At 44.7% G+C, this 12,345-nt stretch overlaps 1 protein-coding gene and 1 pseudogene across 1 annotated transcript; both read right to left on the bottom strand.

Annotated features, from left to right (window-relative positions):
* Positions 1-6,910: 6,910 nt before the first annotated feature.
* Positions 6,911-10,879, bottom strand: plac8l1 (PLAC8 like 1). Its single transcript, XM_014198064.3, has 5 exons — positions 10,716-10,879; positions 10,259-10,346; positions 9,859-10,103; positions 9,351-9,487; positions 6,911-7,707 (listed from the first exon to the last, which is right to left on the bottom strand). Exons 2-5 carry the CDS (start codon positions 10,291-10,293, stop codon positions 7,576-7,578), a joined length of 549 nt encoding a protein of 182 aa, XP_014053539.1. The 5' UTR covers positions 10,294-10,346; positions 10,716-10,879; the 3' UTR covers positions 6,911-7,575.
* A 927-nt stretch (positions 10,880-11,806) lies between these two features.
* The window catches only part of LOC106603821 (leucine--tRNA ligase, cytoplasmic-like), a 30,454-nt pseudogene continuing 29,915 nt past the window's right edge, over positions 11,807-12,345 (bottom strand).

Raw genomic sequence — 12,345 nt, forward strand, 5'->3', positions numbered from 1 at the left:
CCGAGGCATACATCTGAAGCTAGCTCTACCTGATTTATAGCTGAGGCCTACATCTGAAACTAGCTCTACCTGAATTATAGCCGAGGCCTACATCTGAAGCTAGCTCTACCTGAATTATAGCTTAGGCCTTTATCTGAAGCTAGCTCTACCTGAATTATAGCCGAGGCCTACATCTGAAGCTAGCTCTACCTGAATTATAGCCGAGGCCTACATCTGAAGCTAGCTCTACCTGAATTATAGCCGAGGCCTACATCTGAAGCAAGCTCTACCTGAGTTATAGACCAGGCCTACATCTGAAGCTAGCTCTACCTGAATTATAGACGAAGCCCACATCTGAAGCTGGGTCTACCTGAGTTATAGACCAGGCCTACATCTGAAGCTAGCTCTACCTGAATTATAGACAAAGCCCACATCTGAAGCTGGATCTACCTGAGTTATAGACCAGGTCTACATCTGAAGCTAGCTCTACCTGAATTATAGCTTAGGCCTTTATCTGAAGCTAGCTCTACCTGAATTATAGCCGAGGCCTACATCTGAAGCTAGCTCTACCTGAATTATAGCCCAGGCCTACATCTGAAGCTAGCTCTACCTGAATTATAGCCGAGGCCTACATCTGAAGCAAGCTCTACCTGAGTTATAGACCAGGCCTACATCTGAAGCTAGCTCTACCTGAATTATAGACGAAGCCCACATCTGAAGCTGGGTCTACCTGAGTTATAGACCAGGCCTACATCTGAAGCTAGCTCTACCTGAATTATAGATGAAGCCCACATCTGAAGCTGGGTCTACCTGAGTTATAGACCAGGCCTACATCTGAAGCTAGCTCTACCTGAATTATAGACAAAGCCCACATCTGAAGCTGGGTCTACCTGATGTTTAGACGAGGCCCACATCTGAAGCTGGGTCTTCCTGATCAGTTATTCTTCTGCTATTTCTTCTGTTACCAATAATACATGTTAACAGCATCTTCTTATTACAATTATTACAATATTTTTTTTTACATTTGAGTCATTTAGCAGATGCTCTTATCCAGAGCGACTTACAATTAGTGCATTCATCTTAAGATAGCTAGGAAGACCAGACAATCACAATCGGATCAAGTACATTTGCCCTCAACAAAGCATTATCAACAAAGTCGGTGCTAGCAGGAAAAGAGAAGTGCTTTTTACAACCTATTAGCTTCCAAAATGTAAGAAGGTATATTTCAGGACCCTGTCTTTCAAAGATAATTCGTAAAAATCCAAATAACTTCACAGATCTTCATTGTTAAGGGTTTAAACACTGTTTCCCATGCTAGTTCAATGATCCATAAACAATTAATGAACATGCACCTGTGGAACGGTCGTTAAGACACTAACAGCTTACAAACGGTAGGCAATTAAGGTCACAGTTATGAAAACTTAGGACACTAAGGAGGCCTTTCCACTGACTCTGAAAACACCAAAAGAAAGATGCCCAGGGTCCCTCCTCATCTGTGTGAACGTGCCTTAGGAATGCTGCAAGGAGGCATGAGGACTGCAGATGTGGCCAGGGAAATAAATGTCCATACTGTGAGACGCCTAAGACAGTGGAGACAGGACGGACAGCTGATCATCCTCGCAGTGGCAGACCATATGTAACAACACCTGTACAGGATCGGTACATCCGAACATCACACCTGCGGGACAGGTACAGAATGGCAACAACAACTGCCCGAGTTACACCAGGAACACACAATCCCTCCATCAGTGTTCAGACTATCCACAATAGGCTGAGAAAGACTGGACTGAGGGCTTGTAGGCCTGTTGTAAGGCAGGTCCTCACCAGACACCACCGGCAACAACATCGCCTATGGGCACAAACCCACCGTCGCTGGACCAGACAGGAATGGCAAAAAGTGCTCTTCACTGACGAGTCGCGGTTTTGTCTCAACAGGGGTGATTGTCGGATTCACGTTTATCGTCGAAGGAATGAACGTTACACCGAGGCCTGTACTCTGGAGAGGGATCGATTTGGAGGTGGAGGGTCCGTCATGGTCTGGGGCGGTGTGTCACAGCATCATCGGACTGAGCTTGTTGTCATTGCAGGCAATCACAAAGCTGTTCGTTACAGGGAAGACATCCTCCTCCCTCATGTGGTACCCTTCCTGCAGGCTCATCCTGACATGACCCTCCAGCATAACAATGCCACCAGCCATACTGCTCATTCTGTGCGTGATTTCCTGCAAGACAGGAATGTCAGTGTTCTGCCATGGCCAGCGAAGAGCCCGGATCTCAATTCCATTGAGCACTTTTGGGACCTGTTGGATCGGAGGGTGAGGGCTAGGGCCATTCCCCCCAGAAATGTCCAGAAATGTCTCAGTTGTTGAATCTTGTTATGTTCATACAAACATTTACACATGTTAAGTTTGCTGAAAATAAACGCAGTTGACAGTGAGAGGACGTTTCTTTTTTGGCTGAGTTTAGCTGTCTGATTACACAATCTGATGGAATGGCTTGTCCTGCACTTTGTAAAAACCCAGAGTGCATTGAGTGAATGTTGAGCTTTTTTTTATCAGCTAATACAGGACCTTTATAAAATTCTATTATTATTATGATTTTTCAGGGGGTGCTGCAGCACCCTCAGCATCCCTACTTTCCGTGGCTATGTCACAGAGTACACATTAAAGAGGAGTAAGATTGGTTATTTTAAAAGAGGACTGTATGTGAAAACACCCTACGTCTACCCGAAGTATAGACGAGGCATACATCTGAAGTTTGGTCTTCCTGAAGTACTGTATAGACGAAACCAACATTACCTTAGTCTCCGTCAAGGTTCTGCACCCACTTGCACTGACTTGCATGCAGAAACACACACACACACTCAACTTTGTGTGGATTTGTCATCGAGTGCTGTGTGAGAGGTCCTGCTCTGTACTGCTCTGCTCTCGCCTCTGACAGGCTGATGTCTGCTGACGTACGCCAGAGTGGGCGCCAGCACACATATGGTATAATTGAATCCCTGATGCCACTCTCACTCTTCCCCGTCTCTCTCTCCAGTCTCCTTTTCTAGAAGTTTCCATTTCGGCTCTGCCTGTGTCTATGTGTGTGTATGCGGCAGCAGACAGAAAGGGGTGTGTGTGTGGGCTGAGTGAAGCAATGAGCTATTGCAAACTCAAACAGTCAGACATGCTTCATCACCCTCCCTTGTACTCTGTTGACTTGAGTGACACGTCATCCACACAATATGTTTAAGCCGCTCACATGCCTAGATTGGACCTGCTTCTACGATCTTGTAGTCTATTTGAAGAGAGACAGCGCTCGTATATTTTTTTCTCTTCATACTTTTAGAGTTCTAGGAAAGTACAACTCTCTGACGGGGGAATGATGATCAGTTGACAAGAGCCGTGCTTCTTCAAATAAGGTTACTCTTGTGGAACGATGAGGCTCCTACTATCATCTCTCATCTCTGGACAAACAGAAAATAAAATTCCCAAATTAAAATTCTTTTCATTTTCTATCCAGACCTGCCTGTATCATCAGTCCGATTTACTGGAATTAATCTGAAAATTATAGTTCTGTTTCTGGAACAGAATGTCAAAGGTTGTTTGCAGATACCTGTTTTCTATTCCACTGATTGACCTAGTGGCTGTGGTTGGCATTCCATTGCAGGAAATATGAGAAGTGGTCTCCTCCACAGTGGAAGCTTCAAGCGGACCCCCAGCCTGCCAAGAGAATCCCCAGTCATGGGACCATACATGGAGCTCAGGGATAAGCTAAGTCCTTGACTTCATTAGGTATCAAATGCACAGAGTATGAAAACCAGCCTTGCATCTCCTACGTCTGAGAGGAGTTATTAATAGGGTGACCCCCCCTACTCCTGCTGAAGCCCAGTACATTACTTTACTTCAAGTCTTCATTGATTGAAATTTCCCTCACCTCTTTTTTTTAACAGGGCCTAAATCAGCTGCTGATGTAACAGTAGCTTGATGAACCCTCCCGTTCTGTGTACAGAGAACGTTGGATGAAAGGTGGTCTGACCCACCTTCCCACTTCCCTCAATCTCTATTCCCCTCCAGACGAAGAGAAGGATGAAAATACCCGCCTGAGATACTAGCCGTCTTATTAATGATGAGAAAATAATGACTTGGTATGGGTAATGAGTTTGGTGAGAAATGCTGGGATTAGAGTGACAACAAATGTATGCAGCCATGTACAGAATGAAATGGCTGTTCAGTGCTGTGGCCACTGAGATAACTCCCAGATTGAGTTATTCCCACTCCCTCAACAGGGAAGATTCTACTTTCATTTCTTTGTTGAAAGGATCTCAATGGAGCCGAGGTGTGTTAGTCCATCTGTTATAAAATGTTTGTAGGACAGTTACAGTATCACAGTGAGGGGACCTGTGTGTGTGTGTGTGTGTGTGTGTGTGTGTGTGTGTGTGTGTGTGGTGTGTGTGCGTGCGTGCGGCGTGCGTGCGTGCGTGCGTGCGTGCGTGCGTGCGTGCGTGCGTGCGTGTGTGTGCGTGCGGGGCACAGTTGGATAAATATGCATTATTCGAGGCGTCTGATCGTGTTTTAATGAGCTCCATAGAGCGGTTTGTTTTGATGTTCTACAGAAAACTGGTGCATCTGTTGTTCTGTGTCTGTGGGTTTGTGTGTGTCTGTGTGTGCACCATCACGTGCATGTCTTGTGCTGTGCCGACTTTAGGTTCTTTATACTTGTGCTATGACATCAAACTGTCCCAAACAGAGCAGTATGCTGAGTGTGAGGGGTCGTGTGTGGAGTGGTGTGGAGGCTGTTCAAATCAAATTTGATTTGATCCTTATGATTAAGTGAGAGATTGGGGGCGGGGGGGTTCTCATCTCAAGGTAACAAACCTCCTTGGACCACATCCAAAGCCAGAACATACCCAAGCCAGGGAGATGAGGAGCAAATATTCACAAAGAGAGGAGCTATGATAGATGTGCTAAGATCTATCCTCTGCTGCTCTGCATCAGTGCCACACACACACACACACACACACACACACACACACACACAGCATCAATGCCATTCACCACATCTTGCCACAGTGAAAGCCTCTTAACACCCAACAACAAGAGACACTATGCCATGTCGGACGAAAGAGCAGCAACATCAACGGGACCAGGACCTTATGAATCCTGTATGTAGAGCTAAATAAAATACACACTTCAGCTTGGAGGTGTGAGACAAGATGATGCAGAGAAGGGATAGACAGATGAGGTCCTTCTAACCAACTACTGTAGCCATGCCTGCTCTCCGATCCCTTCATAAGGCTGGGGGAGGGGAGAGGAACAAGAGGAAATGGATTCCACAGGGAAGCAGCAAAGACATGCCCCTAGCCAAGACTGATGCAGTGGACCATGGCAGAGGAACACAGAGCAGACTAGCCCTCCAAAAGCATGCCAGCGGTAAATAGACAAAATAATGACCATCACCCCCTAACTGCCTTGGGGCGGCTGTGACTGACTATGCATGCATCACTTGACTATACACACCCCCCTACCCCACCCCACCCCAAAATATTTGATTAATTTAAATCCCTCTCCTCTCCTCTGGCCATCTATACAGTATAGAGAACTTGCTGGCTACCAGGCTCTTAACATCTGAACAGTCCTTCCCGTGTGTGTGTGTGTGTGCGTGTGTGTGCGGCGTATGTGTGTGTGTGAATCTGCCTGGGACGCGAACTCTGTTATGTAAGCCCCAGGTGGCTGTTGTCCTGGACAGAGTTATCACCAAGGGGACAACTTCCTAGGTCCCCCTGCACCACACCTCCTTTTCTTCCCACGTCATACGCTTGTGAGAGGCTGAGTGACTGAGGCATGCTCTGTAGGAGGGATGGTATGGCAGACAAGAGGAGTGTAAGAAATGTCAATAAATCCAGGGGCCAACTCCTCTTATTAAAGCATCCTTTAAACTGAATCTGAATACCTAGAAGCAGGAACGGTTGTGCCAACAGAAGCCTTCATAATGGCTTCACTGCATGGAAGGGAAACGATGAGACAGTGTGTGTAAAATATAAAACACATTATTTAACAAGCCTACCACACTGTGAATGTATGAGAAGAATACACAGGGTATGCATCTACAGTATCACCACTGTTGTTGTTTTTTCCCCCTTTCCTCTCCTCCCACTCTCTTCTCCTCCCTCCCTCTCATCATCTCCTGGGCTCTGCAGTGGTTTGGCTCCAGCAGTCCCGCCCCCCAGGGGGTCTCACCACAGACCAACAGCATCACCTGCACACCTGGTGCGCCAGGCGGGAGGCACACGCAAGCAGCTTTCAGGTCCCTACAGAAGCCCAGGAGGCAGCAGAGCAGCAGTACTGCAGTTCAGGCAACACTGCCATCTACTGGTAGACACATGTAAATGGAGCTGGGCTGATGGCAAGGTCACTAAGGCTGTCCATCTGGTTAGAACCAGATTGCCATTAGACTGAGAAACCTTTTTCCATAATGAGAGCATGATGCTGATTGTTATTAGAAGATAAAGTCTGATGAAATCATAATACTGTATTAGCTACCATGCTACTATCATCAAGCTACTATCACCATGCTCCTAGCTAGCCACCCTCTTCACAGGTTGACATTCATGCATATTTCATCTGGGATCATACAGCATACAAAGGTCAGGGGTCAAGGGGTCAAGCAAGGACTGCTGTTCTACAACAGGGAGATTAAAAGTGAAGGATTGTTGGAAACACACACTACCACTTATGAACTCACTCACCTGGATCAATGTGCTTCTAGTATAGACTTTTAAAAAAAAGTGTTCCGTATTTGATGTATAATGCTGAATTAAGCAATAAACAGCAGTTAACAAATTGCATATTCAGCCTTTGGATACACCCCGGCTTGGTGTTGGTTGGCATTTGCGGTTCAGAGAGGGACGTGCACAATTAGCTTACCGTGATAGAATAATACAATAATAATACAAATATGCAAATAGGTTTTATTATTTAATGGCTTAGCCTACATGGACGGTTTCATACAATTGGTTAGGAATTTTATTTTACTTTACAAACATTTATGGAACATTGTCTGGTAAAGTATCACTGATGTTCCACATCCTACATAGGCTCAAATACTAAGCCTACTCCAAGTTCCCATCCCCAAATACATTCTTAACTTAATTCTTAACTTAACCAACTTTATTTTACATATGCCAACTCGTCTTTAACAGGGATGTCCTCAGAAACCCTAGAATGACCACGAGGGCTCTCATAAGACACCAAACGGGCACCTGTAGTATGAGGACACCCATAGAGACCTGTAATAATCACCATCTGGACGGATGTGACATATTCATCTGTAATAGTAATCATCTATCCATCTGGGACATAGTAATCATCCATCCATCTGTGACATAGTAATCATCCATCTGTGACATAGTAATCATCCATCCATCTGTGACATAGTAATATGCAGACATCAGTGATGCACCAATGAAATGAATGCCTCAGAAGGTTGCCTCAGAAGGTTCTATACACAAGCGAAGTTTGCTATAGGTACCAAGGTTAGATCATGAATATTGCAATATGAATAAGATGTGGTCCTGACCTGGATGAATGAATCTAGTACACAGACAGCCATGTTGTCAAGAGCACTCTAGTGCAGTGGATACCTTGTAGGTTTGGCTCTTCATCCTCCTCTTCATCTCTCGGATCATCTGACAGATGGCCAGGGGGTAGCAGCAATTCACTGTAGTCCAGTCCTCACAGACGCTGCCCTGCGCGTGCGCGCACACACACACACACACACACACACACACACACACACACACACACACACACACACACACACACACACACACACACACACAGACACACACACACACACACACACACACAACAGGGGAAAGTTCACATCTGGTCTCAGGCAGGGGTCTTTATTTCTATCTGAAGTCTGGCTGCTGAACTAATTTAGTCTTTACATAAAAAATCTGAATGCATCTTTACATAACAAATCAGAATGAGTCTTTACATAACAAATCAGAATGCATCTTTACATAACAAATCAGAATGAGTCTTTACATAACAAATCAGAATGAGTCGTTACATAACAAATCAGAATGAGTCTTTACATAACAAATCAGAATGAGTCTTTACATAACAAATCAGAATGAGTCGTTACATAACAAATCAGAATGAGTCTTTACATAACAAATCAGAATGAGTCGTTACATAACAAATCAGAATGAGTCTTTACATAACAAATCAGAATGAGTCTTTACATAACAAATCAGAATGAGTCTTTACATAACAAATCAGAATGAGTCTTTACATAACAAATCAGAATGAGTCTTTACATAACAAATCAGAATGAGTCGTTACATAACAAATCAGAATGAGTCTTTACATAACAAATCAGAATGAGTCTTTACATAACAAATCAGAATGAGTCTTTACATAACAAATCAGAATGAGTCGTTACATAACAAATCAGAATGAGTCATTACATAACAAATCAGAATGAGTCTTTACATAACAAATCAGAATGAGTCTTTACATAACAAATCAGAATGAGTCTTTACATAACAAATCAGAATGAGTCGTTACATAACAAATCAGAATGAGTCTTTACATAACAAATCAGAATGAGTCTTTACATAACAAATCAGAATGAGTCGTTACATTACAAATCAGAATGAGGCTTTACATAACAAATCAGAATGAGTCTTTACATAACAAATCAGAATGAGTCTTTACATAACAAATCAGAATGAGTCGTTACATTACAAATCAGAATGAGTCGTTACATAACAAATCAGAATGAGTCGTTACATAACAAATCAGAATGAGTCGTTACATAACAAATCAGAATGAGTCATTACATAACAAATCAGAATGAGTCTTTACATTACAAATCAGAATGAGTCGTTACATTACAAATCAGAATGAGTCTTTACATAACAAATCAGAATGAGTCTTTACATAACAAATCAGAATGAGTCTTTACATAACAAATCAGAATGAGTCTTTACATAACAAATCAGAATGAGTCATTACATAACAAATCAGAATGAGTCGTTACATAACAAATCAGAATGAGTCGTTACATAACAAATCAGAATGAGTCTTTACATTACAAATCAGAAACAAATTTCCCACCGCATGCAATATAAAATAAAATATGGTGTACAGCCACGGCTGCATAGACAGGAGGAAAGTAAATGTGAGGGAGTGAGTGACACATAATTTGTTGTACAATAATTTGTTGTACATGATGTGCAACCTACATCTCTTGAAATACATTGTGATACCGAATTGCTCTGTGAGAGAACACTGCTTTGGTCCCCATGACACCAGCAGGTCGTTAATGGATTCTAATAACACCCATTAACCCCCGTCATTATTGTGTAACAATCCTCACCTGTATCTTGTATCTCTCCCTGATGCCCACCCGCATGGCGAATGTGGAGCCAGGGAGCAGGGGCAGACACAGACACTCCCCGTACTGGTGGGCCAGACTAAGGTCCAAGCAACAGGGCACAAAGGCCCCCAAGAGACCTGGGAAAAACGAGAGCGATACAGGGCTTAGGAAAACTCTACTAGGTTTAGTGCAATGTCATTTTCCACAAGATAGTAGCAGTTGGTTACGGAAAACGTTTCCAATTTGAATACATGTTTAGCAACCCCACAGAGAATTGTAGATTGATATGGTATTATGCAAGAGAATCGTCATCTTTACGAAGTATCCTCTCTTTAACATTGGGTAACATTGAATGTCCTTAATTAACATAGTTAGAGCGTAAGCATGTAAGATAGCAGTATAGCCATCCACCATCTGACTATTTCAGTTACTCAAACCGGCAAATGTGACTTTTACACTTGAGTGTGTACAATGCAGTGTAATAAGCCCAATGCTGTGTCTGCCTCACATGTGGTCCTGTCTCCACACACGTTGAACAGACTGCTGCTCCAGTCCCCTCCCGTCTGAGTGATGGTGGTCACTGTTGTCGTGGTTACCCCCAGGCCAGGCTGCGTGAGCACAGGGAGTTTCATCGCAGCAGAAGCGGCACTCTGTGTGTTCCAGCTTTCTGTTCCTATGTCCCAGCCCCCGGCTTCCTCGTCCTCCTCATCACCTGGGGCCTGCTGCTTTGCAGCTTTGGTGACTGGTGCACAACTGAGATAAACAAGAAAGGAACTATAAAATGTAGAAATGAATGTAGGCTTAGCTGTGTTGCAATGCGGCTTAAGAACATCAGGCTTAAGAACATGTTGGAATGATTCATTACACCCAACAATGATGATCTCTACTGATAAGGGCCTAACACTTACTGGTCTGTGGTGACTATGGCTGTGGTATCCTCCATGCTGACGACTGCTCCCAGCCAGGGAAGGAAGGGGAGACTGGATAAGTTTCCCACTGAGATGGGAGGGAAGGAAGGGGAGACTGGTTGAGTTTCCCACTGAGATGGGGTGTACTACTCCAGAGAGGGCTGGAGCTCAGCGGCTGCTCTGGGAAGATAAGACATTTTGGGCCTCCTCTTCTAGGGGCTCATAACACCCTCTTATACAGCATGTGCGCTGCCACAGCAAACAAGGACAGAGCCGGCCTGTTCAAGACTGTCTGGAATGGAGCCTCTAATTCAAAGCGCAAATGCCACATTTCCACAGTGTAGGGGCCAAGGCCAAGGCAAGCCAGCGGATCGGTAAGTTCATACTCCCAACACATACATAAACGGGCAGCAGTGGCAACGAGAAAATCATTGTAAAATTAAAAGGCAACACTTACCCGAATCACAGACAACAGCAACGTGCTACCGCTTAGTCCTGGACACAAGTGAGCTGTCTGGCAAACATCCTCCTGATCACTTCTGCTTTTTGGTACAGTGTTGGTATGAGAATCGGCTGGGGGAGGCTTGTGGTATAATAAGAAACATCTCACCCGGTTTCTCTGAACAGCCGAGGACATTTCCTGCTGAGTGAGAGCAAAAAGCAGAACATCTATTGTGTAGTGTTTATAGAAACAGAGGCAGACTGTGTTTCAACTGCATGACTGATTTCCAAGGGGGATTTAATTAGCGGTGCTCATACTGCCAGTAGATTGGCTACAGTCCATTATAGAGATGTTTTTCATGTGATTCACGCCAAACTGGTAACCTAGAAGACCACTGCAGAGGGAGTTTAATGTGGCCGTATGTCGCAACATGAATGAAAAGAAAGAAATGCACCACCCAAATACATAAAAATGTGTTTATTCAATCTCTGACAATTATGCCAGAATATCTTTTGTTTTGTTGACACATTTGTGGAAATGATTCATTGTATACGGTAGTTATTGGACATATAAGTACAGCTGAAGAGATGTTCAGAAGACACCTTTGCCTGGAACCCCTCAACATATGAATACAAAATATATGGCTTGTATCTAGTGGAAAGAGACCGTAGGCAGAGGGCTGTACAGGTATGCTCCAGAGAAGCTTTATTCATCCGTACTTTAGCACATAATGGCAGACACTGAGCCGCTGAAACAACATAATTACATTTAATTTCACATAAGATGAGAGGACGAAGGTACACATTCTATTTTAGAACCACTTCAATAGAAAAGGTAAAGGCAAGACTCGTGCCTGGCTATACGCCACAGAGCTGTGCATGTTATCTACATAGACCTCAGGCTCAGCAGGAAAATAGTGTCTTGTCATTCTGCTACAGCCCCTGCTGTTCAGTCCCACCCCTCTACACAGAGAGCAGGGCCCTGTTCAAATACTGTTAACATGCATCCTTCCTACCTTCCTAGAAGGTAATCACTGATATCTATGAGACTAGATGAGCCCTTGTCAGACCAGTGATAGAAGTATTGAAACAGGCCCCAGACCTGTGCTATTGTAACAGGTAAACCAGGGTGTCTCCTATATCCATGCTGAGGCTGACGTCTGTCATGAGGACCTTCCTGTTGGCCAGGCTGATGCTGAAGGAAGAGTTGTCAGAGATGGGCAGCTTACCCTCCTTCTCCCTCCCCAGGTTGGGCACCTGGGGAGGGATACCGCATGGTCGGAACTAGACCTGGGGAGGGATACTGCACGGTCGGAACTAGACCTGGGGAGGGATACCGCACGGTCGGAACTAGACCTGGGGAGGGATACTGCATGGTCGGAACTAGACCTGGGGAGGGATACTGCATGGTCGGAACTAGACCTGGGGAGGGATACTGCATGGTCGGAACTAGACCTGGGGAGGGATACCGCACGGTCGGAACTAGACCTGGGGAGGGATACCGCATGGTCGGAACTAGACCTGGGGAGGGATACTGCATGGTCGGAACTAGACCTGGGGAGGGATACTGCATGGTCGGAACTAGACCTGGGGAGGGATACTGCATGGTCGGAACTAGACCTGGGGAGGGATACCGCATGGTCGGA

Source organism: Salmo salar, chromosome 04 (assembly GCF_965601325.2).
Source record: "Salmo salar chromosome 04, fSalSal1, whole genome shotgun sequence".
NCBI lineage: Eukaryota > Metazoa > Chordata > Actinopteri > Salmoniformes > Salmonidae > Salmo > Salmo salar.